The 26,675-nt window shown below is 47.6% G+C and overlaps 1 protein-coding gene across 1 annotated transcript; it reads left to right on the top strand.

Moving 5' to 3' along the window:
* The first annotated feature begins 298 nt into the window (after positions 1–298).
* Nalf2 (NALCN channel auxiliary factor 2) lies at positions 299–26,472 on the top strand. Its single transcript, XM_050119663.1, has 3 exons — positions 299–1,159; positions 23,100–23,271; positions 23,667–26,472. Exons 1-3 carry the CDS (start codon positions 299–301, stop codon positions 24,032–24,034), a joined length of 1,401 nt encoding a protein of 466 aa, XP_049975620.1. The 3' UTR covers positions 24,035–26,472.
* Positions 26,473–26,675: the final 203 nt, after the last annotated feature.

Raw genomic sequence — 26,675 nt, 5'->3', positions numbered from 1 at the left:
CGCCCCAGTGCCCCGCACCGCCCCCCGCCGGGACGGCGGGCTGCGCCTAGCGGGTCGGGCGGCGGAGCCCCGGCTGCCAGCGAGGGAGCGCGAGAGGGGCGCGGAGACGACCCGAGAGCGCCCCGCGACTCCGATCTGAGCGGGGTCCCCCGGGCCGGCTGGCCTGCCTTGCCATGCAGCCCCCGAGGTAGAGCCTGGACGGCGCTGAGGAGCGCGGAGCGGTGCGCATCCCGCCCTTCTGAGACGGCCGTCCGGCCTCGCGCCTACCTACTCCCTCCAGCCCGAACCCCCCTGAAATATGTTCAGGGGCGCTTGGATGTGGCCCGGGAAAGACGCCGCCGCGCTGAGTATCTGCTGCTGCTGCTGCTGCTGGGCTCCCAGGTCGAGCGACAAACCTTGCGCCGATTCTGAGCGGGCGCAGCGATGGCGACTGTCCCTGGCGTCCCTGCTCTTCTTCACCGTGCTGCTCGCTGACCATCTGTGGCTGTGCGCTGGGGCCCGTCCCCGGGCCAGGGAGGTGAGCAGCACCATGCGGCCGCCCTGGGGGGCCGGCCGTGAGCGGCAGCGGGTGCCTCCTCGCGCGGTGTTGCCGCTCTCACCACCGTTGCCGGGCGAGTCCAGCGCGTCCTCGGGCACCTGCCGCCCGCGATACAGCAACCTGACCAAAGCCGTCCCCGCCGTCGGCCCCGGGCCGGTCTGCGGTGGTGTCCCAGAGCCCACGGGGCTGGACGCAGCTTGCACCAAATTGGAATATTTGCAGAGACTTTTTGAACCGACCACCCCGGCTCCCCCTCTGCGGCCCCCTGACGCGCCTTCTCGTACCCCGGCTGAGTTCCCCCCCGCCAAAAAGAACTTGCTCAAAGGCCACTTTCGGAACTTTACTCTCTCTTTTTGCGACACCTACACGGTCTGGGACTTGCTGCTTGGCATGGACCGCCCAGAAAGACTGGACTGCAGTCTGGACACCCTGCTGGGGGACCTGCTGGCCGTAATGGCCAGCCCGGGCTCCGGGACCTGGGAGGTATGTAACAACTGCATCGAGGCGTACCAGCGACTGGACCGACATGCTCAGGAAAAATATGATGAGTTCGAGCTCCTGATGCATAAATACTTGCAGGCAAAAGAGTACTCTATCCGGTCCTGCACGAAAGGCTGCAAGGTAGGGATTGACGACCCACTCCACGACAGCTACCTGGCTCGAGGCAGTTTCTGTGGCAGTGGGACTGGGGGGGGAGGGTCTCCCTCTCTATCCATCGCACCACTCCCACCATTCCCAGTGTAGCACTGTGTCACCTGGAACCCCTCCCTAGAGAAAGACCCATAGGGATTTGAGTCAACTTCTTGAGTTTAAGGTTTGAACCTTTTAAGGCTGTAGCTTCTGGTGCACTGCTTCCCTTCCCGCATGAGGGGGGAGCGGGGCCCTGGACTGACAAAGTGGTTGAGGGGAGATTGGGAGTGTGTTTCCCAGTCTCCAGCATCCTGGTTGGCCTTAAACTCCGTTCCTCGACTGGAATTAATTCTGGAACTGGCCGTGAAGGAGGGGGGTGTACAGCAAGAGGAAGAATATTTGACTACCGATTCCACACCCTTTAGTTCCTGCCAATGGATGAGAGGCCAGACCACGCCTGGTGACAGGGTACATTACACTGTTGACATTATACAAGCCAAGATACTGGCCAGATCCTAAACAGGGGAGCCCAGGGATGCCTGTCTTCTCTTAAGGAGGGAACCTGTAGGCTTCTGAATTCTGATGAGAGAACGCTCGGGGGAACAGGGCTTTTCAGCTTGTGGAGGGGCCATGGAAGGTTGGTGCAACACAAAGCAAAACTCCCAGGGCTCCTGGCTAGTGACGAGAAAAGCTGGGTTTCTGGCTGCTAGGGATGGGCATCTAGAGGAAACCAGGGGGCAAACAACTGTAGAAGAGACTTTCCTCCAGAAGAACTGGGTGTTGAGAAATTTCTTGACCCTCAGTCGGGTTTTTCTGTATAGTAGGTAGGTGGGGCTGTGCACATTTGGGGCCTGAAGCTGCTTCCCTGTTTTTTTTCCTGCCTGGCCAGGTGGCCTGCTTTGGGAAGAAAGAGCACAGCAAGGTCAAAAAGGTCAAGTGACAATGAGACCAGGTGGGTCTCATACATTCTGGGGCTGGGAGCCACCAGCTGGAGAGTAAGGCAGTTGCCCCCTGGTCTAGATCATCTCCTCCCCAGGCTTTGAGAAGAGGCAGCAGGCACTTCCCGCAAGCATTGTTCCTGTGGACTTCTACAAGGTTTTGCTGTTCTCTGTGGGCCCCCTAGGGATTTTGGGGTGGAGGACTGGGGAGGGAAGGAGTAGCTCCTAGATCCTGACTTCACTTTCTCCTTCCTTTTCCTATTCTCGTAACCTAGCAGTCTCCTCCCGCCTCGCTCAGCCTCAGCTGACTCACTGCCTCACTCACACTACCAAATGAGATATTCCACTTCTTAAAGGTGTACAGACAGAGAGACAGACATACACAGCCGTGCACCACCAGCGATACTCCAGACTAAGTCATCCAGAGAAACAGTGAGGTTGCCACTTTCCTAAGCAGTGCTGTCAAAGCAGGCACCATGCCACATACATCTCCCTATGGTGTCAGAGACATGCGTACAATTGCATGAGGAAAGACACATTTTGTCATACAGAGCTAGAGACACGAACTCTAATTGCCTGCCACCGACATACCCTTGGTGAGAGCAGAGATATTGTCCCCTAGCAGACTGAATAAATGATATCTTGCAGTCCTCTTTCCAAGCCTATAGCCAAAACCGTTCTTTTTCAATATCCAAAATGAATGAAAACCATGGCACAACTTTTCTATGGGGTTTTCTTCCTGCTATAGTTGGCTCCAAGCTCCATCTGACCTCACACTGAATTAAAATCCCTCGCATTGGTTGCTGATGCAAAGCAGCTTGGTGTCCTAGGAGGCAGTGGTTCGCTCTGATTCTGGAGGTCTTATCACCGCTGTCGCTGTCGAGGGCTAGTTAGCAGCTTGCTTTGGGGCGCATTACTTCACTTCCTCTAATCCTTTGTTTCCTCATTTGTAATGCAGGAAAAATATCCTTGCCCTGCCAAAGTCTTGGGTGTTTTGTAATATTTACATGGGAATGCATGGCTAGTAGCATTTTGTACTAAGAATTTACCACCTGGCTTAGATGTAATGTTTCAGTTGTTCACGTTTGTTAGGAGAGTACAACTGCCTGGGTTACCTCCATTTACAGATGCGGAAACTGAGGTACATATGGGTCATACAGTTTGCCCCAGAGCAACTAGCAGGAATTCCAGCACTCCAGCTTCCCGTCCTCATGCTAAATCCTTGCTTTTGCCCTGGTTTCCTATCAAGTTCCCCGGGCCCTCTCTCCTGGCTCATTCCTCTCCAGCCGAGTGAGAGTTCTCCAGCTCTTCCTATCTTATGCTGGCAACAGGGCTGTGGCAAATACTCAATTCCTCTGTGTTTCCCACCTCTTCCAAAGCTTTCTCCTCCAGCTGAGGCCCAAACCTGTAGTCTTTAGTCCCTTTTTCTGATGGGATGAAAGGGAAAGGCAGTTTGGTCCCCATTTCCTCAGCCACTCACCCCACCTTCTCACAGGCCTTCTTCACCCTGAGAAGCCTTCCCCTGAGCTCAGAGCCCTCCTTTCCAGCCCACATCCCAAGTGGGATCCCGTGGGGATAATGTCCCATACCTACAATCCTCTGAAGTGACAATCTGAAGTCCTAGGAGGATAAGAAGGTTTCTTCTACGTCTGTAAACCAAGTCTGGAGACTGGTTCTTGAACCAAATGACCCCCTATTCCCAGGGCCCTTGTTCTAAGTGCCTTGGTCAGATCCTTCCTATGTGACCATAGAAACCCCTTTCTCTGCCTCTGAGATGTCTGCCCCTGTTTTGGGCCACACAGGGCCCCAAGAATCATACCTGCCCTCGCTGCTGCCTGTGACACCTCCCAATTTAGTACCAGCTGCAACATTTCCTTAATGTGCGACTGACTTCCTCTCGCATAACAGAGATGAGGCTAACCCGAGGCAATGCCCATCCCCATCCTGGCCTCTCCTAGGTCTGAGGATGATATGATACTTCCTTATTTCCCCGTGAATCCCCTCCTCCTTCACACACACACACACACACACACACAGTCACTCCCTCGGCCTTGCCCAGGGTTACCATACAAATCCCCTCCTACATCTCCATCCTCCTAATCTTGCCCTGCCCCTGCCTGCTGCTGATTGCCTCTCCCACTTCTGTCTCTTTCCTCCCCTCTGTTCAGAACACTCAGGGTGAGGAGAATGAGGGTATGGGAGCAAACTCTGGCTTCTTTTCTCAGAGCTCTTCCTCCAAGAAGGCCAAGAGGGCTAAGAGAAGGGACATCGTCAGTTCTTTTGGCAGCCATTAGCTGCACTAATCAGCTAGTTGCGGAAGGATGGGCTAGTGTCCATCCACTCCAGAATGTCTGACACCCACCTGGCAGCTTGCGTGTTTGATACTGAGACGGATCAACTGATGGGGTTGAGAAGGAGGCTAGAGCCTGAATTCCCTGGAGAGAGTTAAAGGAGTTTGACTTGGGAAAGAGGGGGCTCAGGAGGGTATGGTCTCAGATTTAATGCCTCAAACGGGTTGTCCTTGTATGCATGTCTTGATTGACCCCGAGGGACTTCACGGAAAGTCCTGCATTCCAACCTAGATTTCCCTTCTTACAAGTGTAACCTTGAACCTATGAACCTCAAGTCTCTGAGCCTCGCTTTTTCATCTGTCAAATGGGGCTTATTCATCAGGAACGCTCCACAAGTTCAGGATTAATGTGAAGTCTGTACAGCATTTAGGCTTAGCACATCAGACGCTCTCCCTGCTGGTTTTCATTGTGAGAAGGAACAGACTGCCTTAGAGCTCCTATCCCCAGGAAGTATCTGGCCCAATACAAGTGGACTGCTGGGTGAAATGCCACGGCGATGGCCCGAGGACTCTATTTGCATGGAGGAAGGAATTGGATCAGGTGACCTCAAAGGTCTGCCTCAGAACAGAGGTTAGAGGTTAAAGTAGAGCCTGCTCCATGATCAACAGTGTTGCATGGGAGAGGCTAAGGAAAGAGGTTTGGCCTCAGCACCCCAACTGAGGGAGAGGGTGGGGACTGCCAAAGCCAGCACCTTGCCTTCTGCCCATACCCACCGGGGCCCTGCTCTTCCTCCAGTCCGGCCTGGCAGCTGTTTCTGCCTCCCTGCCTTCTCTCCTCCCACCTGCCACAGCTTTCCTGCCAAGCAGGACTGTCGGGCTAACACTGGAGATAATGGGAACTAAAGGCAAGGGGTTTGAAGTACTGGGCAAAGGGCAGGAGTCTTAAATCAAGTGGTGGTTCTTGTTATTGCCCAGGCATTCTCTCCGGCCCAGAACTCTTAAAGCCAGAAAGGGGGCCCCTTTCTGTTTGGAGGCAGAGGGAAATGGAAGACATTAATAAGCAGCCTCCTGGGATTTCACGGCAAAGCTGGCCCTAGGGGCGGGGCCTCCAGATCCAGAGCAGTTCGTCTCATCACCACACATGGTGATCTAGGAGAGGTCAGGGGCACAGCATCTCAGAGCAGGCACAGAGAAGAGGCAAAGCTTACAGCTGGGACAAGGGTTAGTAAATTACAGCTGGGAGTGACAAGGTAGTCACCTGTTGAAATACACCTCTAGATCCTTGACCTACATCCTGACCACGCCCTCCACTCCAACCCTTATGCTCTGCCTACATTGTAGGCCAGGCTCGACATTCCTATCCAGATTTCAGTGAGCGCTAACCGGACAGTGTTTTATGACCCTCAACCCTTTCCAAGTTACATCCCACACCACACAAACTCTCATCCACGTATCTCCTCACCTCTGTTTTATCCCCGAACTTACCCCTTGTCTTCCTGGCCTGACTAACCTCCTGCCCCACTTTGTTGATCTCCAGCAGCTGAATGGCGCCATCCCACCCTCCATCTACCTCCACCTTCCCAACCCTGCCATCTTCTACTGCAGGTTTCACACCCTTCTCTGCCTCCCCTCCTTGGCACCATACTTCTTGCCCTTGGCTCTTCCATGTCTTCTCGCCCCTTACATCCCTCACACTCTACTCACACTTAATCTCCCTCGCTCCATTTCTCTTCTGCCCTGATTTTCTTTCCTCTTCCGATCTTCTCTTCTTTTGCCCCTTTCCCCCTCCATCCTCTCCTCTGCTTTCTTGTCCTTTTCTCCCCTTTCTCCAGCCTACACAGGACACACACACACACACACACACACACATATATATATATATACACACACACAGGGCATGCACACACTCATATACATAGACACACAGGTACACACATCCCCTAGTCTTCATGGCTACTTCACATCTTTCCTACAAGCTGGTGGCCTGACTACTATAGTCACTATAGCAACGGGAACCTTCAGGAAGGGTGTACTGCTATCTCCTGAAGATGGGGTTGTGGGAAGTAAAGAGGGAGGAAAGGCACCCTGCAACCCACCACCCAATATTGTTCTGGCTGGAAGTGTCCACTGAACATGGGGTGGGGATGAGGAAAGAAAAAAAGTGATGGGACCAAGATCAAAAGAGAGTCAAGGATCTTTGACTACATCAAGAAGGCTGGAAGGGTGCTCCCAAACTATGTGAATGTGTGCTGGTATCTTCTGTAGACATTAGTACCTGAGAGAAAAAGTACACCCACTCAACTGTATGTGGTTGGGGATGTAGGCCAACATCTGACACTCAGGGGTTTGGGGTTGTCTTAGAAAAACTTCACTGTTGGGGCAGGTCTTCTGTGAGCCCCATGCGCCAAGGCTAATTACCTGCATCATGCTTCTGTAGAGTGGCCAGAACCTGACCCTCAGCTCCTCTCAGTCACGTGGCATGCCAGCTGCAGGTGTGTGCTAAATGCTAGGAGCCACCCCTCCTTCTGGGGACTCTGCACAATCTGGGGGCCCACAAACACATTTCTTCAACAATGGCTAGGTAGGACCCTGAAAAATGGTTACGTCTGCATCCCTGTGGTTACGGGGTACAGACCAGGATCTATTCGAGGAATGACATATCAGTGTTCTGTTCATGCTCAGAAGAGAGAGTTCAGAGAAGCCTGAATTTAAGGCCTTGTCAGGTAGGGTTTAGAGGGAAGAGTGAGGGCATTCAGTGGGCTAGGCTTGTGGCAAGAAGGAGCTACTACAAAAGGAGAAGGGTTCCCACAGCCAAAGTTCTTGTTCAAATGGATTCTGTAAATGGGATCTGGAATCTGAGCCACAAGGTTTTGGGCCAAAAGATGAGTCCAGCTGGCTCCAAAGAAGAAAGGGATAAGAAAAGGAAGTTAAAAAAAATAAAGCTTTTGAAAACCTAGACAATGTGTGTGTGCGTGTGCGTATGCATGTGAGTGTGTGTGTGTGTGTGTGTGTGTGTGTGTGTGTGTAAACTCAATCTTGACAATGTTCCTAGCAGGAAAACACCATTATTATCCCCATTTTACAAATGTAATAGTTGAGGTTCGGCAAGAAGAAATGACCTCCTTAAGTCACATAGGACAGGGAGCTGGGTTAAAAAACCTTGTTCTTTCCCCCAGTGCACAAATGTATAAAGAAGATGTTAATATTGTCTGTCACTGTTGGAGGCAATGCCCTGCTAGCTATGAATAGACTGTGGCGAGAAGTTGGGCTGGCTATATGGGAGGCTTGGCAGAACCTATTGGAAACTTAGGGTACCCTCTGGAGTAGCTCAGATTCACCAGCAACCTCTTTGTTCAAGGTACCTGTATCTTGTCCTTAAGATTCAGCAACAGATTTCTCCCTCTGTTGGCAGCCATATTTTGCCTCATGATAGGCTATCCAATCCCAAGTGGTCAGCCTTAAACACATAAACATAGGAACAACATTAAATGGGCTTAGCAGATTTCTATATGTGTATGGGTATGTATGTGCCAATAATAATTAAAGAGGTCATAAATTGGGGAGTAGGGATAGCATGCGAGAAGTTATAGGATGAAGGAGGGGTGGAAGTGATGGAAATACAGTACATGTGTAGGAAGTTCCCAAAAAATCAATTAAAATTTGATTTCAAAGGAAGACCCAGTGGAATCACTGAGGTGTCCTCTTAGGATAGTAACAGGAAGATGGGAAGAGGGGAGGTTTGTGCCTTCCTCATCTGCAGGCTTAGCAAAGAAGAAGGGAAGACCGTGGCTCCACATATCTTAAGAAAAGGTATATATCTGTTAGTTTCCCAGACTCAGTCTACTGGAAGTATCCGCCAGAGAACAGAAAAGGAGAAAGTGCCCTACACAGGCCTAATGCCTGCTGGAGCCCCACCCCATCCCTAGCACACACTGGTAGCTGGCAGAACCCAAAGAGAAAACACATGCAGTGAGATCTTGTCACCTAAAAGCCAGATGATGTCTTGCCTGGACTCTGGATGTCCAGTTCCTATGCCAGGACTTTGTTGAGTCCCCAGTCTGAGATGCCTTGTCTTTGCCTTGGAAACAGAAAGAAAGAGGTGGCCCATAACATTCTGCATGAGACAAGGGCACGTGGTCGTGTGAACGTTTCCAGTGTCTCCATCTTTCTTGGTTTGAAGCAGTTAGCACATCTACCCAGCTAACTTCTGAAAGGTGAAGTATGTCTGTTCAGTTTTCATCTCAAGTTAATTCTTCAAAATTAGTTGGTTCTTCAAATAACAGACTCAAAATCTTTATTTTTCCTTGCTTATTAAAAATACAGTCTTTGAAAACTGTTAGAAACAAGAACTATAGTAGAGAAAAGGACCTAGAGACATTTAGGGGTTTTTCATTGTTATAAAGTATACGTAACAGAACTTAGCATTTCAAGGATATAATTCAATGGCATTGAGTACATTTCCATTTCATTACTACTTTTAAAGCATTTTCATTCTCCCAAACACAAATTTTCTACCTGTTAAACAATAATTCCTCTTTTCTCCTTCACTCTATTCCCTGGAAACCAACAATGTGCTTTCTATCTCTTTTAACTTGACTTTCTGGCTCCATACAGAAGTGTAATCATATATTATCTGTCCTTGTGCATGGCTCATTATATTATATGATGCTTTTAAGGTTCTTCAAAGTTTTAGCATCTATCAGTATTTCATTTCTTCTTATGACTGAATAATATTATACTGTGTACATATGCCACATTTTTTTATCCATTTATTTCTTAGTAGATATTTGAACTATTCTACTTTTTGACTATTGTGAATAATGTGTGTTACGAACATTGTTCTACTAATATTGGAGTACTTGTTTTCACTTCTTTTGAGTATATTTAGGAGAAAAATTACTTGGCCATACGATAATTCCATGCTGAAATTTTATTGGTTTGTTTTTGGGACAAGGTCTTGCTATGTAGCCTAGACTATCCCTGAACTCGGGATCCACCCTCCTTAGCCTCAAGTGCTGACGTGACAGGCATGCGCCACTGTGCCCAGCTTATAGTTGACTTTTTGAGTGACCGCCTCCCAGGTCTCTAGAGCCTCTGTGTCACTTTCTACTCCATTCTTACATTTTGCAATCTGCACCACTTTACATACATACCAGGAGTGACGTGAGCAAGGGTCCGAATCTCTACATCTTTGTAACACTTGTGATTTTCTGGGCTCTTTTAATAATACCCATATTGATGTGGCCACATGGTCCCCTAATATTTTATTGTAGGTCTTTTTAACTTGCTGGCACTCTGAGTACCTTTCCATGTACTTAAATATTCATAAGCTCCATCCTTGATGAGTGGATGATATTCTGTCACAAGTTACATAATTGATTTAACAGGCCATGTACCGTTAGATATTTACATTACTGCCTACTTTTTACAATTATAAATAACCCTGTGGTGGATATCTTTGGTCATAGACTTGTTTCCAATCTATGGTTTTTGCTAATAAAGAGTTTCAATTCTTTTTCCTTATTCCTGTTCTTTGCTGAGTTTTTGAATCACAAATGATGCATGCTTATTTTATCAAATCTAACAATATGGAGATTTAGAAAGAGAACGTTAATAATCCTCCTATTCAGTCTTTCCTAGTTCCATTGCCCTCAGGTCGCAAATGTTAACAATTTTGTGGATATCCTCTCCTTCTCTGTAAGCTTACATAAACAACTACACAAAATGACTCTGTCTTTGTTTTGCATACAAATGGAAGTATAAACATCCATTCTGCAGAATGAAGTTTAAAACTAGACTTACAGAATCACATTATTAACCTCTGTAATGCTACGGGCATACATTACTAGATCTCTTTCAAATTACTAGATTATTCTAGTTTATACCCTCAACCAAAAAATGTGAGGCTAATTTGCTTGAAAAATGATCTAACCTCAGCTTCTCGTTGGCGTTCCTTTGGTTAGACATTTGTTTCTCTTGTTTATAAGTCATTTGTAATGCTTGTTTGTGAATTGCTAGTTTATGTTTTCTGTTTTTATTAACAATTTGTTTGCTCTCCTTCTTATGGATTAATGATATTACTCTTTTTCTGATCACATTTGTGACAGATTTGCAGAGCTTGCTGCTTGGATCTTAGAGCTGAAAGGAGAGAATGAAACGGAAGGGCACCATCCTAGTCATGCCAGTCACGTCCTTCATCTTCCTTAGTTCTTATGCAGGCCTTGTGAAGTGTGCACACACCATCCCCTTTCTGCAGTGGGCACTACAGTGGCAGAGTAGTCAAATGGCTTGGAGTCATCTAGCCCATGGAGTTGGAGCTGGAAACTGCAGGTTGGCAGACAGCACTACTACTCAATCTGTGCTAGTGCACATATGGATAAAGCTTTCTACTTTTGTTTTGGAGACATCATTTACAGAGAGGCTGTTGTTGTAGCAGGACACAGCTTGTTTATCAGGAAAGGGTGGGTTGGGGAGGTCCACACCTTGCCTATGCTTTTATTACTGGCAAGAGCACACCTGGGATTTTGAGGGCAGGCCTGTTTGAGATAAAGATGTTTGACTCCAACTTCCCACCACCCATGCGGCTTACTTAACAACCATCTTCTGGGATTCAAGTTGCAGCTCAGGGGTGGGGAGGATGTAGTTGGCTCATAGTCATAAGCAAATTAATGGTCACAGCTCATTTCCAGTGATATGTCTTAAGTTGACACAGCTAGTTATTGGCAGAGGCAGAACCAGAACCAGAACCAAGTTTTGACTGCCCATCTGTTAGAGTCAAGGCTTCTTGATGAAGAATTTTTGTGGGAAAGGAGCAATTATGTGGGGTGCATAAGATGTCACCTTTTCTCTGGTCTCTGACATTTGAGTGTTCCAGGACAAGGCTATTCCAGATTCCTAGAAGCCCTCAGATGGTAGGACTGGGGATAGAACTCATGCCCTAGGGGCAACAAAACATTTCTACTAGAGACAGCTTCCAGGCCTGAACTAATTGTGTGTATGTGTAGGGGAAAGGAATACTTTGGGACTCTTTTTTTTCTTTCGCTTCTTGTTTATTGGTTTGCAGTGCTGGAGCCTGAATTCTTGCCTTGCATTGGCTAGACAAGTGCTCTAGCATTGAACTACATCTCCAGTCCGACTGGAGTGCTTTGACAGGGAGCAGAAGTGATCACTTGTAGAATTCGAATGTCCCTTTCCCTCGCGCCCACTTACAAACCAAACTCTACTTCCACAGGAAGTGGGATGGATAGATTGATTTTGGAGAATCAGCCTCTATCCAAGTCTAGAAACCTCTCCTCAAAAGGGCCTGAAAGTACACCAAAAAGACATTTGAGGAACAGAGTTGGACGGTGACGAACGGAAGGGACTGTCCCCAGGGCAATATGGTTGGTGTAGAAGAGCCGGCGCACGGAAGTACAGGGGTTCTCTGTAGAGCGGTCGCTGTGCCAGTGCTTGCATTGTGCTTTTCACATTTTAAAATTATATCGATTTGTGTGAATGGGGGTTGCACATCCAACAGCACACCAGGGCAACTTCTGGGAGCCACTTTATCTTCTTCCACAAAGTGGATCCTGGAGTTTGAACTCTCCCCTCAGGCCACCCTCTTTGCTAGCCTTTAATGTAGTCTTTGCTCTCACTTGGAACCCCACTTTTAACCTTCAAAAGTAAGAAGTGGAGTCATTGTGAGGCTTGAAGGACAGACATCATCCTAATTTCTTACAGTGTCTTTGTGGTAGAAGGTACTCAAGAAATGCTAACCACTGTTATGATTATCATTGTTTGTGAGCCTTGGATAAGTTCTTTAAACTCTCTGGTCCTCTCTGTCCTTATCTGTAAAGATTTGTTTGTCTCTCAGTGGGTGATTATGGGGAATCGATGAGTTAATAAATGTCAGGAGTAAATACTTAGAATAGAGTTTGGCATACAGTAAGCACTTAATAAATGGTAGCTATTTTCTCATCTTGATTAGATGTGCTTAGTCCAAACGATTGCTTAATACCCGGTTGAAATTCTCAACACTGAGGTGGGCTGCTGAGGAGGAGGAAAAAGTAGTGTTTGAAGCGGTAAAGTGTCTGGGGTGAGGGTGGGAATTAGAAGCTAGAAGGCAAATGGGGACATTTCAGTAAGTGCATAAAGACCTGTTTAGGTGGGTGAGGTGGCAGGTGGAGAGAGAGAAAAAGGTCTCCCAAAGGCCGTGATTCACATTATAGCAAAAGAATGGCCATACTCACCTTTGACCAGATCTCTGTTCTTCCCAGCCTGTCATCTACCTGGAGGAGGAAAGGGAGGCAGGAGAAGGGAGCTGGTTTTTCAGTGCCACTAAGTGATGGTGAAGATAGCTTTCTGAAAAACAAAAACAAAAACAAGTGTGCTGCAGAGAGAGGAGTATGTACAACTCAAAAGATGCTGTACTTGCCTGTGTCACACCAGTGTTATTCCTGTGGTGACCAGCATAACCACTGTGCAAAAAAAGCCTCAGAAACTCCCCCCACCCACCCATCTTAGCTTCCCTCTTTGTCTATAAGACTCCTTGTTTGCTCTTTAGTTTGTTAAGTGCACCTGGATGGAGCCCAGAGCCCAGACACTCATGATGGAGTAGATGACCCAGGGTCTCTGGGGAAGGGCCATGTGGACTGAGTCTGGCAACGTTGGTTATATCAAGTCTTTGGTATTTTGCTTTGTTGTTTTTGAGGCTCTTGACTGCGGATGAGTTTCTTTCTATTTATTTTTTCATTTTATCGAAGTAATACATGTTCATACTTTTCAGTTACCGTCACGATACACATGATACACATATGCACATGTATGTGTGTATGTCTCCAGTGGCTCCTGAATTTGCTCTTCAGAGTTAAAGACTTGAAAATTTCCTGGCTGCGTTTGTTTTTGCAACCACAGTATTAAATGCTATGCCAATACTGCAATGCTACTTGATTTTTCCTATGTACATACACATATAAGCAGACAAAAGTCCACAACATGTGTATATTTGTGCATGTATTTGTCTTTTTGATAATATGTAAATACGAACGAATGATTGTCATTGAAACAGTAGCCTGTGTTTCACCCTTGAGCTCACTCTTGAGTGTTAAATACTTCTTATTCTTCTGACTGTTTTTGTTGTTGTTTTGCTAATATTTCTTCACATTTCTAAATGGCACGTCAATATGCTATTTCTTTTTTTCTGTGTTAAATTATCTATTGACTTTTTTTTTTTAAAAAAATCTGGTTAGAGGAAGATTTAGCTCTCTTATTACGGGCAGCACCATATGTGTGCACACACTTTTCCTCCTTCCATACATCTAATATTGGTGTATCCAAATTTCTGATTCTAGCAGTTTAACTTATTTACATTGTTAATTTCATAACTATTGTTTACATCTACCAATGTAAGACTGTATGATTAATATTTCATTCCTTGGTCAACTTGATTTCTTGGAGTTAACAATAGCCACTTATTTCCCCTTTGCTTGGTTTTCTTTGACATTTTGCTAACATATTGCCAATTTCTTCATTCACTGTAAAAGTCCATGAAGACATATTCATAACCCATTATTTTCATTTTTCCCTTTCTTGGAGGTCTTCACATTGAGCTAGCTGCTGGGAGCTTAGCTTTCAGGTACTTGGCCAACAGCTTCTTATGCATACATCCTCCAGTCTATATCAAGAGACCATGTGAGACCCCCCTGAAAAGAATGTACATGAAAGTAAGATATGATCTCTGTTCTCAACAAGCCTAAAGTCTTAGCAATGTCTCATTGGAAAGCTTGGACTCTATCCCGTGACTTTGAATTAGGTCATCTCTTTGGTCCTATACTTGAGGCAAGTTTCCCCCTCTCCTGCAATGCGTTATCAGTAGGTTAAGATATATTCCCACAGAGAGCAAAGGGTATCTCCGACTACAGTAACAGAAACAGTTTCTAGGACAGGGAGCCTGATAGCTCTTCCACTTTGTGTCAATAAAACATATCTGGGGACTGTGTTCAGTTGCAGAAAAAAAGACAACAGTGGCTTTTGTGGCTGAATGACCATACAGAAAAGGGAACTAAAAAACTCCATCTTTTGAAATGGTTGGAAAACCTGGAGGGATGTTTGGCTTCTTGGAAGCTTTGTGTACACATACTTACCTCTACGTTTCTTTTCTTGCATTCCCTTTTCAGATTCCTCCAGTCTTGTTCCTTCCCCTGCTGCTCCACTGAAACGTTCTCACTGTGAGGAGACTGTATCTTAATTACCCAAACAAAAGTGCTCTCACCTACAGAAATCCTTATCTGCTGGCCGCCCCCACCCCCACCCCCAGTCTTTGACATTCTCTCCTCTCTTAATTTACAGAATGCCGCTCTCTTCCTCTTCTCCTCTAATTGCTTTGGAGGTTCAAAGCAGAGCCTTGTGCAAGCTGGGCAAATATTCTACCACTGAGTCTACCACTGAGCTACACGCCCAGTTCTCCTCCAACCTCTTAAACCACTCCTCCATCTTCATCTTATTTCTTTCCTCCACCTGAACTTAAGTTACTGTTTCCCCAAGGCTACTGTCTATAAAGGAGCTCTTTTGTCTCCTCCCTCGACTTCTATATCACCTTAGCACCTGGGGCGCACTAGGTTACACTGTCATAAAAAGTTACCAGCAAATATCAGAGGCTTTAATACAACAAATGGTTATTTCTTGCCATGATTCATGCCCAAGACAGGTCAGCAGGGATGAAACATCTTTTTATAATGATCACTGTATAGGGAAGAGGGATCATCTATTTCAACTTTGCTTCCACAGTTAGAAGCAGAAGAAAGAATATGGCAAACATGTGTCAGCCCCTAAACTGTCTCCTCAGAAGTAATCTGTGTAACTTCAAGTCAGGTTTGGTTGACTATGTAAAGCTTATGATCATGCCCAACTTCAAAAAGAAAGCATAGTCCACTGTGTTCCTAATGACTAATCCCTGAGCTCCCTATGACTTGGAGATCATCGTCAAGATTCTCATCTTTTATTTTTTACATAAGTTTTTTGAGATAGAGTCTCATGTATCTCAGATTTTCCTTGAATCTACCATGTAGAGAAGGCTAGCCTTGAACTTGCAGCAAGCCCCCTTGTTCTGGCTCCTAACTACATGATAGGATTGATTGGCATGTGCTACCACATCACTTTCAGATTCTTCTTTTAGAACTCGGGCCATTAGTCCAGCTGCATCCTTAACATTTCCATTTAGTAGACCCTCATATACCTCCAAGCCACTTGTCTCCAGGTTGACTTCATCTTCCTTCTCAGATACACTCCTCATGCATCTCTTCCCTTAATCAACAAAACCAGCAGGTGTGGTGGCACATGGCTTCCATCCTAGCACTAAGGATTTAGAGGGGAGAGGATCACAAGACTTCAAGGCTAACTTTGGCTACTTAGTGAGCCTCTGTCTCAAAAGACCAATTTTTTTTAAAAGACTAAAATGAAATTGTATTCATCTTACCACACAATCTGGAAGTCTAGTAGTTACCCTCGACCCGTCTACCTTGGCTGTTTTCTGCATCTATAAGTAATCCTGTCGGTTTCACTTCATTAACATTTTTTTCTCACGTCCACTTCTTCCTCGCATTTTTTTCCCTCAGGCAAGAAAATTTTAAATTTTGTTGGATCGTTCTCATAACCATTGTGAAACCAAAGTCTCACAAAAACTTTAATAATGTATCTTAACATTCATTCCTTTAGTGTGCGTTATTGCTAACCTCAGTGCTAGGAGAGGTTCCTACACTCATAAAATATATTTATCCATTATTTTAATACTTACTCACCTTATCTTAATACTTACATTTTTTGTACTCTCAAATGTTAAATTGTGCTGCTGCTGCTTTAATCGAAGCCCGCATAGTATTTTATTCAGACGTTTGCAATAGTCTAGCTCGTCTCCCTGCCTCCAGTCTTAATGTTAACACTCAGTCCTCCGCACTTGCAGACCAAAGTCGGAAAAGTTAGTTACAAAAGTGATAAGCAACCTCCTCAAACCCCTGAGACACAGTCATACTAAATTGCCCAGATTGGCTCAAATTGGTGATAGTCCTGCCTCAGCCTACCAAGCAGCAGGGATTACACCAGGCCAGGAGTAAACATATTTAAATAAGCGGTTATTCTAGCACATTAAAAGCTCTCCACTGCCTATAGGAAGGATCCTAGTTTCTCCCCGGTATCCAAGGCATGTTGGTATGGCCATGTCCTTCCTGTGCAGCCCCTGTTCCTTCGTAACCTCCCGTCTGCACCCTCTAATTACACTGAGCTACTTGCATTGTCTGAACCCAGAATTATTTCCTACTTGCAGGTTATTATGCCTGCTGATTCCCGTGCCTGAAGAGTACTTTATTCCCTCTCTAGTTCACCCATTGAGAATCTACCCCACCCCCTTCAAGTTCTAATTCAAGCCTTCCCTACATGGAAATATGTTTTCTGTCCTTCAGCCTCCAAAGCACAGTTAATCACTCTTCCCTTTATCCTACCATGGTGGCAAGTACATGCAATTTCACACAGAAGCTTATACTGATTAATTCACATGGCTGTTTCTCTTGCTCGAGACAGGAATCTTGTCCTATTCATCCCCTTTATCTGCAACTCCAAGCGTAGAGCCAGGCAGTCCGGTATCCAGGGTGTGCTTATCGTAGGAACAAATGAATGAGGAGACTGGATTCCGAGTTTACACATTCCTAAGAGCTGGCTCAAGCGAAGAGCAGAGCTGTAAGTGTTATATATGGCCCCAGAAGAGCTAGTAAGATACATGGGTGAAGTCACAGAAAGGCATTTCTTTTGACTCCAAAGAAGGAAGAACTTCATGAATCACCAGCATTCTCGGAAGCTAAGGACTACCTAAGAAGGCAGGAGCTCTCTGTGACAGTGTTTACGATTAGAAGCTGCATGGCGCTGTACTGTGATAATGGGGTGGATAATTTGGTGGAGTGATGACTCTCACAGTCCTTTCCATTACAGAATAGTTAGGCACTCGCCTCCCCAGCTCATCTAATTGCCATCACTCATCTAGGTCTTTTCCGAACTGTCCCCAGATCAGGGATAATACTCTTCCATTAGTCAGTCCACCCTGGGCCAGACTGGGCACATCCGGCCTTCAAGCAGATGGTCGAAGAGGCGTGGAAGTATGAGGACCCTCTACACCAGAGTAGCTTTAGGCTCTCGCCCACCTCTCCAGCTCTTTCCCCCACCTTTCCTTCAGGCCAGACCAGGCCACTGTGACTCATAACTGCTCATACTAAGAAGGACAGCTGTGCTTATAGACCCTAAAGCAAAGCCCTGTCATAACCTGGATTTGCCTTGTAATGCCTCTAATCTGGTTCTGACTTTACCAATCCCAGCTGACTACTGCAGAATTACATCCAAGCTCTGACACTGCCCTTACTCTGTTCTGGTCCCACTCTGTTGGAGTCAAGAGTAGGAAAGCACTTTCTCTGCCCTGTAGAGCCCCTCCCATAATCCGATGTTCGCTCATAGATTCTGTGCAAGAAGGCATCAAGTTAGGAGCCAGGGTGTCTCTCAGATCTCTAACTCAGTTATTCTTTTTTTATGGACCTCAGTTTCCGTGGGGGTAAAAACTGAGGTTAGGTCGGTAGCTTGTATTCTGTGGCTTTTGCAGACCGTAGATTTTGTCCTAAGCTCAGCCCTCCTTGCTGAGTTGCTTTTACAAGCACTGCAGCTGTGACTCCTGGCCAGGGGTCCCACGGGTACATTAAGAAAATAAGCAGCCATGAAGAAAGAGTCTGTGGGGAAGATTTGGATGGGGAAACAGACCCTAGGGAGAGAAGTGAGTTGGAAATCAGGAAGGAAACTGCTTGCTTCCTGGTTGTAAACTAACTGAAGCTTTCCCCTTGGAGGGCTTTCCAGCCCCAAATCTAGGAGCTGCCAATGGCCTCCTCTCTCTAAACCTTCTGGCCCTGAGGCCTGACTTTGGGGTGTGGCTGTGCCAAAATCCTCTATGAAGTCAGACATTTCTTTGTAAAGGAATGTAGAACAAAAATGCCCTGGCTAGGGCTACAAGCCAGTAAGTTGAAGATAAGGCTAGCTGGGTCATTCCACTCCTCCCTAAACTGACAATTGCAGGGCCCAAGAGAGGTGGGGATCCCCGTTGTCTCACCCCTCCAGTTTGAGGGGTGGTTCTGTTGCCCAGCTAGGAGGAGGGGTGAGACAGAGTTCCTAGCTTCCATTTTTGGGTTAATTGGTGTTCCCTCTAGTTATTCCCTATTTCCTTCCCCTCCCAGTTCCCATAGCAACTGGGCTGTAGCAGCCAGAACTTGATTGAGACCTGTGGTGGCCCTACTGAGGTGGGGAAAAGGGGGTACTGGTAGTTCAAGGTTTCCTAACTACCTCTTGTTCCCTATCCCTGCTCCCTCAAGGATCTAGGATGGTTCCACTCAGAGAACAGAGCATAATGGAGAAGGCATTCTGCTGGGTTGATTTGAAGATTCTGAAATTCTAGAATAGGCCTGTTCTTGTCAGCTGTCCTCTCCTATCCAGCCCCTGGTGTCTGGCCCCTAGCTGAGGATCCAGTTGCCAACAGAATTTTTCAGTAGGAAGAAGATTCCTGGAGTTGGAATTATGAAAGCGGATTTCCAGTTCCTTTCTCTACCATTATTTTATGTGGTTATACTCAAGTTCTTCTCCCCTTGCTAGACCTCAGTTTCTCCACCTATATAATGGTAAAACTGACATTCTCATCCCCGGCTGCATGATGAAAATTGCCTGAGGTCATTTTCTAATTACAGATGTGTGGGGTTCTGTCTGCGGGGATTTTGACTTTGTTGGTCTGAATGTCATGTGAACCAGGCGGGTATATATATTTTTAAACTCCCTAGTGGTCCTGGTCTATAGCTAGAGTTAAGAATCTGAGAGCAAAAGGTCTCCAGGGTTCTCCCAACTTCCTTTATCTGGTTCTAAGGCACTTCCTCCTCTTCCTACAATGCTCACCTCAACAAGCCCTTATAGCCCTTTCCTATTCTTTCCGAGCAGTGCTGGCCTTATGTCCCAGCCCCAGCCAGCCAGCCACCTGGCACAGACATCAATCACACCGGTGAGACAGGACAAGGAATATAGTACATCTTGGGAACAGAGTTTCAGAGTCTAAGGTGGCCTTATTGCCAGGTCGTAGCATTGTAAGCCAGACTATCACCTGAAACAGTCCCCAGGCCACCTTAAAGCATATGGGCCAGCAGTGTCTCAGCTGGCCAGCTGTGGGGCTTAGGAATTTGATTACCTCTGAGCTCACTGTGGCTCTTCTACTTCTATTCCCCTCATTAGCTTCTTGCCTGTTCCTGCCTCACCACCCACAGGCCTGGTGTCCTCCCCAGGCAATCTGCTCACCCACTTGTTGCCATGGTGACTCCAACTGGGGGTGTGAGGACTGAAGGGGGGTCGGCTAATTAAGGAGAAAGGCCATACTCCCACTGTCAGGCCACCCCTTCTCCCTCCCCCACCCTCTCAGATGAAGGGAGCGCCCAGACTCTCTAGTTTGTTACTGAGCTAATTGCAGTCACCCCTGAGGAGAGCAGGCCCATCACTGGGAACTCCTTGTCCAGAGGCAGAAACACTGGACTGGAAGAGCTAAGGAGACTCCCCCAGGGTCCTCTGAGCCCCCCCCCCCCCAGCTCCACTGATGAGCGCAGAGCAGGGGGCTGATTACACAGTTTCGGGAGAGAGTGAGGTGGGCTCTTGGTCTAGGCTGCTGCAGTGGGATTGTGGCTGTGGACAGAAAAGCACCTTGGCACTTAGCGACCCTGAAGATGGAGGGATGGAGGGAGTTCTTGGGTGCTGAGTTTCTTTTCTGTCTCACTTCTGCTTCTCCTTTCCTCTGTCCAATTGTCAACCCTTTTTGTTTGTTTGTTTGTTTTTGTTTTGTTTTGTTTTGTTTTTGAGACAGGGTTTCTCTGTGTCACAGCCCTAGCTGTCCTGGAACTCACTCTGTAGACCAGGCTGGTCTTAAACTCACAGAGACCTGCCTGCCTCTGCCTCCTGAGTGCTGAGCCTGAAAGCAGGCATCACCTCTCGGCTGTCGAGCATTCTTTTAACATGTATCTTTCTCATTTATTCCTGTCCTTGTTTATCTTTCCCCATGTTCTCTTGCTCCTATCTTTTTAGTGACCCCTTGTCTTAACACCCCCCTTGCCTCCATCTTACCCCTTCTGCCCAAGCTCACTTTCCTGCTCTTTTTTACACTTTTCTCCTCACTCTTACCCTGTGTACCCATGCACACCCTCCATCTCTCTCTCCTTCTCTTCTTATTCCCAACTGTTATCTTACCCTGGTGATTGCTATCATCTCTCATCCTGTGCACCCCTACTTTTTATTATCCTCTTCCTTACCATCTTCTCTTTTACTACATATACCACTGCCACTTCCTCTTAGCCCTTAAGCGCCTTCCTTACTGCCCTGTTTTTCCTTCCATGCTTCTTACCTTTGCCTGTTCATTTTCATTCTCTTTTTGAATCTACTATCCTCCTTTTGGATACATGTCTCATCTCAGTTGTTTCGCCTTTAGGAGTTTGTATAAATAAAACCTAAGACACGTGCATTAGACTTAGACATGTCTGCAAAGATATCCGGTGAAGCACTGTTATCATGGTCACCACTTAGAAGGAACTCTCAGATGTCCATGCCATTCATCTGAAGCCATTCTCTTCTCCTAGCCCATGTGTACTCATTCATTTCTATATCTTCGCTCAAACTGTCGCCTTGTTGGCACATCTTATCTAAAAATCCTTCTTTGAGCCCAATCTTGACCGCTTTTTTTTTTGATACAGGAGCTCAAAACTCACTATGTAGAGAGAGATGGCCTTGAACCCTTTATCCTTATCCTTTTGCCTCCACCTCCCAAATGTGGCGATTACAAGCACACCGCCATAGCTACTTTATACAGTTCTAGGTACCAGCACACCTACCTTATGGCTTGCTAGGGGATCGAGCCAAGAACTTTGTGCACTCTGTGCAAGGACTCTACTAATTAAACCCTATTCATAGTGCCCAATCTCAGCTGCTGTCTCCTCATTGAAATTTTTCCCAGTTTACTATTGGCTACCAGGAACCATCGTTCAACCCTTGTGGAATCAATCATATGTCACAGATTGTTAGGTATGTCTGCTTATGAAACTGGAATTTTCATGGGGGAAGGGGCCTCTCCTCATTTACTTATCCTGTTCATTCAGTCATGAGATTTTTAAAATGTATATTGCACTGAATGCATGGTGGTTAATAAAGATCTTATATGCAGCTCACAGTTTAGTGGAGCCGACAGAAACGAAAACAAGGACGCAGGCCAAGTAGCATCTGTGGTGAATAAACAGTTAAGAATAATTAGGGCTGTGTCCTTTGATGAGAGTACTGAAAGAGACACTCGGCAGAAGGGATATTTAACCTGAGCCCCGAAAGATGTAAAGGGTTCATGTATATCAACAGTCGGGTGAGGAACAGTCCAAGCCAGGCGATCATGTGTGCCAAGCCCAGAGGTAGAAAGAAGTAGGGCACGTTCAAGAAAAAGAAAACCTGCTTTGTGCAGCATGATGGGCTTGAAGAGAGATAGAAAATGAGGTTGGAGAGAGATGGGCAGAGGTCTGCAGGGCTTTGAAGTCTGTGCTTAGATATTAGGCTTTTAGTCTAAATGCATCTCAGGGCCTGAAGCACCGGAGTAACATAATTTGATAGCAGCTTGATTCCACTCTTATTCTCGCACTGTAGATTGGAACAAGCAAAAGTGGGGGTGGGAGGCATCTGTTATCCAGGTGAGAGATTATGGTGATCTCCCAAAAGGTGGCTTTGGCTTCCTCCAGGAGACATTGGACTAAAGCTGGGGACATTCTTTAAGAGGAGACACTGCTACTGGTATCTAATGTGTGGAGGCCAGGAATGCTACTCAGTACCCTTCAATGCACAGCACAAGCCCTAAGACAAATGATTATCTGTCCCTAAGTGCCTCAAGTTTTTCTGAGGAAGCATAGACTTGAGGAGAGACAAGGTATAGAGCAGGGGTGAGAGTAGTCTAGATAAAGGAAAGAGAGTACAGATGGAGTGAAATCACAAAGAAAGATTCCAGGGGCAATGGAGCAGTGGCCATGATGTCTGCTTCAGACCAGGGCTGAAGCCAACAAGACAGAGCCTGGATTAAGTAGAGCTCAAAGACACATGTGGTGCCTGGAAAGGCAGATTCCAGTTTTTATTAAAAATACCCCCTCACATTTGTATTGTCCTTTAGCGTTTATAAAACATTTTCATATGTGCCATACTATGTAGTCCAAAGTAGTCCAATGAGGTAGAGCATTAATTGTTCTCATCTCTTTCTTGAACTTAGAAGCTTACCACCATCAACAAAGGAAATGTTTATCAAGTTGAATGGAACTGAGATTTGCTTCATTATATATAGGGAACCTCAGAGGGGTCAAAACACCTCTTTGAACCAAGTGTAAAATGATAGAGCGGGATGAATTGATTAGGAAGATTCCTGCTATTCTGACATAGGATTGATTTTGTGATTTTGGCCAACAATTCTAGATTTTCAATGGTGGTGAATTAGAGAACTCAAGAGCCCTGGCTTTGAAATGGGTCATCTTAGGCTGGGATGTAGACACTTCTAACAAGGTCTCCTCCAAACTCTGAGATTAAGTTGGTTTAGCCGCATAGGGAGACACAAGAACCCCTCCCCCCACATGACACAGGGGCTGACGCTGTTTTCTTTTCTCCACAGGCTGTCTACAAGGCCTGGCTGTGCTCAGAATACTTCAGTGTGACCCAACAGGAATGCAAGAGCTGGGTGCCTTGCAAGCAATACTGCTTGGAGGTGCAGACCCGATGCCCCTTTATCCTCCCTGACAATGAAGAAATGGTGTACGGAGGCCTCCCTGGCTTTATCTGTACAGGTAAACTCAGGGGCCTGGGGAAGAAGGAGGAAGTGAAAGAGGTTAGGGGCATGGGGACAGAAGGGCATTAAGGGGAGTCAGGCTAGATGGAGGTCAGTGGCAAGAGGAGTGGGCAATCAGGTCCCCAAATTGAGATAGGGCCCCATGGAACAGGACAAAAAGACCAGAGTGACCATATCTATTCAGAATATACTGAGCCACAAGTCACTCTGGAGAAACTCGCGTAGTCCCTGGAAGAAGAGATCTTAGAAGGGAAGATGTGAGGGCTGGAAGGGAGGGTTTCTTGAGTAGGGCTACCTGAGCCTCAACTTTGAACATCCCCTTTCAGATAAGGCAGAGCCATGATCCCCCAAAGCACCCCCCCCAACACACACACCTTCCTTATCCCTTGGCAGGGTTGGTTGATACTTCACCAAAGCGGCCGGAAACCAAGTGCTGTGACGTGAAGTGGGTCTCCTGTGAATCGGAGAAGAAGTCCAAGGACTCTGAGTACCCCAAAACCCACCACCAGCAATTTCACCATTCCTTTTTCCACCACTACCCCCAACAGTACCAACACTACTACCCCCGCCATGAACCTCCAAACCGTGCCAGCAACAAACCCTCCCTGCTGCCGGTCTCTGGCGGCTCCTGCCTCAGTCCCAGCAGGATCCGGCTCTGTGTCCTTGTTCTTATACTCCTCCATACCGTAGTGTCCTTCTCTAGCAGCCAGGGTGGCGGGGGACTGGGGCTGGAGACACTGCCTGCCCTAGAGGAAGAGTGACCTCCACCACATACTGACATCAGCTCCAGCCCTGCCCCAGGTTGGGGGGGGGAGGGAGCACCTCCCACAGGAAATGTAGGACCAGGTGTGGGTTGGGGGAGAAATGGGGGACCATATATTGTCCCCAGTCTACCCCTTCCCTAAAAGCAGCTCCAATAGAATGGCCAGAAAGCCCACAAGGAGCTGTAAAACTCACCCTGGAGAAAAAGGTAGGAGCAGCAGGTGTTCCCGCCCCAAGCCCCACCCATAGGGCTTAGTGAAAAGGGGGGGGAGTGAGAGCTGGAATTGCCCACTCCTGCCAAGAGCCCTGACCCCAGGGAAGGAGGCTGCCTACCCCAGCCCCATCTCTGCATGGAATGTTGGGGGCACAGAGGGGAGTAGTTCTCCCCCCTCCACATTCCTTTCGTTGCCAAGATCCTTAATTCCCTCCTGCCCGTATCCCTAAAGGTGACGGCAGACAGTGTGGTCGCCCTCCTGCCACTTCAGCGCACCCTGAGTGTGGAGCCGTCACAGTGAGAAGCATCAGATGGGGGCCTGAGGCCCACAGGGCCACAGCTAGGAAGATGCCCCAGTTAAGCTGCCCCCACCATCCTAGGCAATGAGGGATTGGAACTGGATATGGAATGGGTGGTAAAAGAGAAGGAAGATAGGGAAGGGAAGAAGACAGGGGAGAGAGAGGTGGACAGAGAGCATGAGGTGATGGTTGAATACTGCCACCTGTCTCTGGGAAGGTGGGTAATTAGCGTTGAGGCTCAAGAAAGGTCCCCTAAATCAGAATGAGGTGCACAAGGAGGCCCCTGGGGAAAGAGCCCAGGAGCCAAAACCCAGAAGGCTGAGGGTACATGTTGGACTGCCGCTATCTGGAGGGACATATCTCACAGAAGGTGCACACACTCCCTAGGGCTGCCCTTACCCTGGAAATCTTGGCCTTGTGGCCACAGACCTTTCATTTCCAATCTCCATAGGGAGGAGGGACTTGAGCCCAAGTGTGTCAGGCCTGGCCTGGGTCCCCACACTTCCCCATCTAGTCCTAGCCCAGGCCTCCATGAAGGAGAACCTGGTGGCGTTGCCCCAGAGCTCTCCAGAGATGAGCCTTCCCTAACCCAACCTGTGTCCATCCCCAGCCTACCAAAGAGTATTCATCCCTTCCCATCCCTAACCTTGTGGCCTATTGTCCCACTGAGGGACAGCTAGTCTCCTCCTCACCTTTTAGCGGGTCCCTTTCTCTAGCCACCCTTTGCCCTTGCTGGACAAAATTCAGAGACTGGCAAGAGGCCTCTGCCTGGAGATAATACTTCATGTGCTGCTGCTGACCCTTGGCTGAGAACCTCCATTCAGTCTCGAAGGGTGAGTGAGATGAGGCTCGGAAGCCCTTGGCCTGCACTGATCTGAGGAAAAGGTAGGCCACATTGCCTGGGCGCCGAAAAGCCAATGGAAGCTGACAAGAACAGGAACCAAATTCTTTATGGGGAAGGCCAGGGGCTTTCAGAGATCAAAATGATGAGTAAAGGAGGACAGCTGTGGGGCAGCATTACAGAGAAACAGGCGAGGGCAAGGGAAAGAGGAGCTGCACCTTGCCAGCTTTAGGATGGATGGATGGACGCCTCCCTGGTCAAAAAGGGTTTCTTCATCCGAGGGCGGTGGTTGGATCCCAATTCAGCTTCATGAGCCTATGGAGCCCTTCTCTCTGCCGGTTTACTCATATCTCACAGCCTGTCCTCTGCCTGGACCCTGTGTCCTCCATCTTTGGGCCCTCAGCACTTGGGGTCTGGCCACATGCCCCATCCCTAGAGTGCTTTTTTCATCTGGGGAGGGTAAGAGGTGCTGGACCCTTCCCAGATGTGTTTATGTATTAGAGAAAGGTGGAGGCTTTAAGCTCCAGAGAGACCCAGGACTGCCTTCTAACTCCTGCATCCTCAGGAGGGGAAACAGGACTGGGCAGCAAAGGGGGACAACATGGTCCCAGGGAATGGACCCTTGGAGACTCCCATCCTCTCTTCCCCCTCACCAAGTGCCCTGGAGACCCCTGGCTCAGACCAGCCCAAGGCCTTGCCCAGTGGCAGGGGAAAGGGGCACCACACTCCACCTCAAAGTCATTTGACTGTCCCCATCTCCACCCCCCCACACACCTTCCTCCACCTCCCTGGCTGCCCCTGCCCTCCGTCACAGGAAGCAGAGCTGGGCGGCTTTTCTTATGCCATTTTCTACACTGTGCTTCATTAGTAGGATCTTCTTGCACTAGCTCCTCTAAGTGAGTCTCCAAGCTGGTTCCCTAGTAGTCTCCCAGCCCTTCCTCCTTCCCCTGGCTATGGTTCAGTTGTCTCTGCCCTCTTCCCTGCCTCTGTGTTTCAGTGAGAGTGTCTGTGTGTGTACTGCTTTCTGTTTTGTTGCGCTGTGGGGCAGTGAGCCCTCTGCTCTTGTTTACCCCCCTTAAAGAAATAAATGGTGTAAAAGTTGATAAGTCTCTCTTCATGAATTTACACCGTGGAATTGAGCTTGCTGCCCTAGAATGCAGTCTAAAGTCTGAGGCAGACAATGGGCCGGAGGAGGCCAACACTCTAGGTGGTTTAAATCTCAGGGGGTGGGGCAGATTCTGTAGTGTGCCATTCTAGGCAAGAAGGTCACAAAGCTCTCCCCGGCA

This window comes from Alexandromys fortis, unplaced genomic scaffold (assembly GCF_014885135.2).
Source record: "Alexandromys fortis isolate MF-2015 unplaced genomic scaffold, M_Fortis_MF-2015_v1.1 scaffold_155, whole genome shotgun sequence".
NCBI lineage: Eukaryota > Metazoa > Chordata > Mammalia > Rodentia > Cricetidae > Alexandromys > Alexandromys fortis.
Note: the sequence above shows the minus strand (reverse complement) of the source record. Positions and strands in the feature narration are given on the sequence as shown.

Bases quoted from the DNA above. Each gene is read 5' to 3' on its own strand.
- Nalf2 (XM_050119663.1), top strand. From the start codon at position 299: ATGTTCAGGGGCGCTTGGATGTGGCCCGGGAAAGACGCCGCCGCGCTG. The intron at 1,160-23,099 runs GTAGGGATTGAC...TTTTCTCCACAG, and splicing joins CCTGCACGAAAGGCTGCAAG to GCTGTCTACAAGGCCTGGCT. The intron at 23,272-23,666 runs GTAAACTCAGGG...ATCCCTTGGCAG, and splicing joins CCCTGGCTTTATCTGTACAG to GGTTGGTTGATACTTCACCA.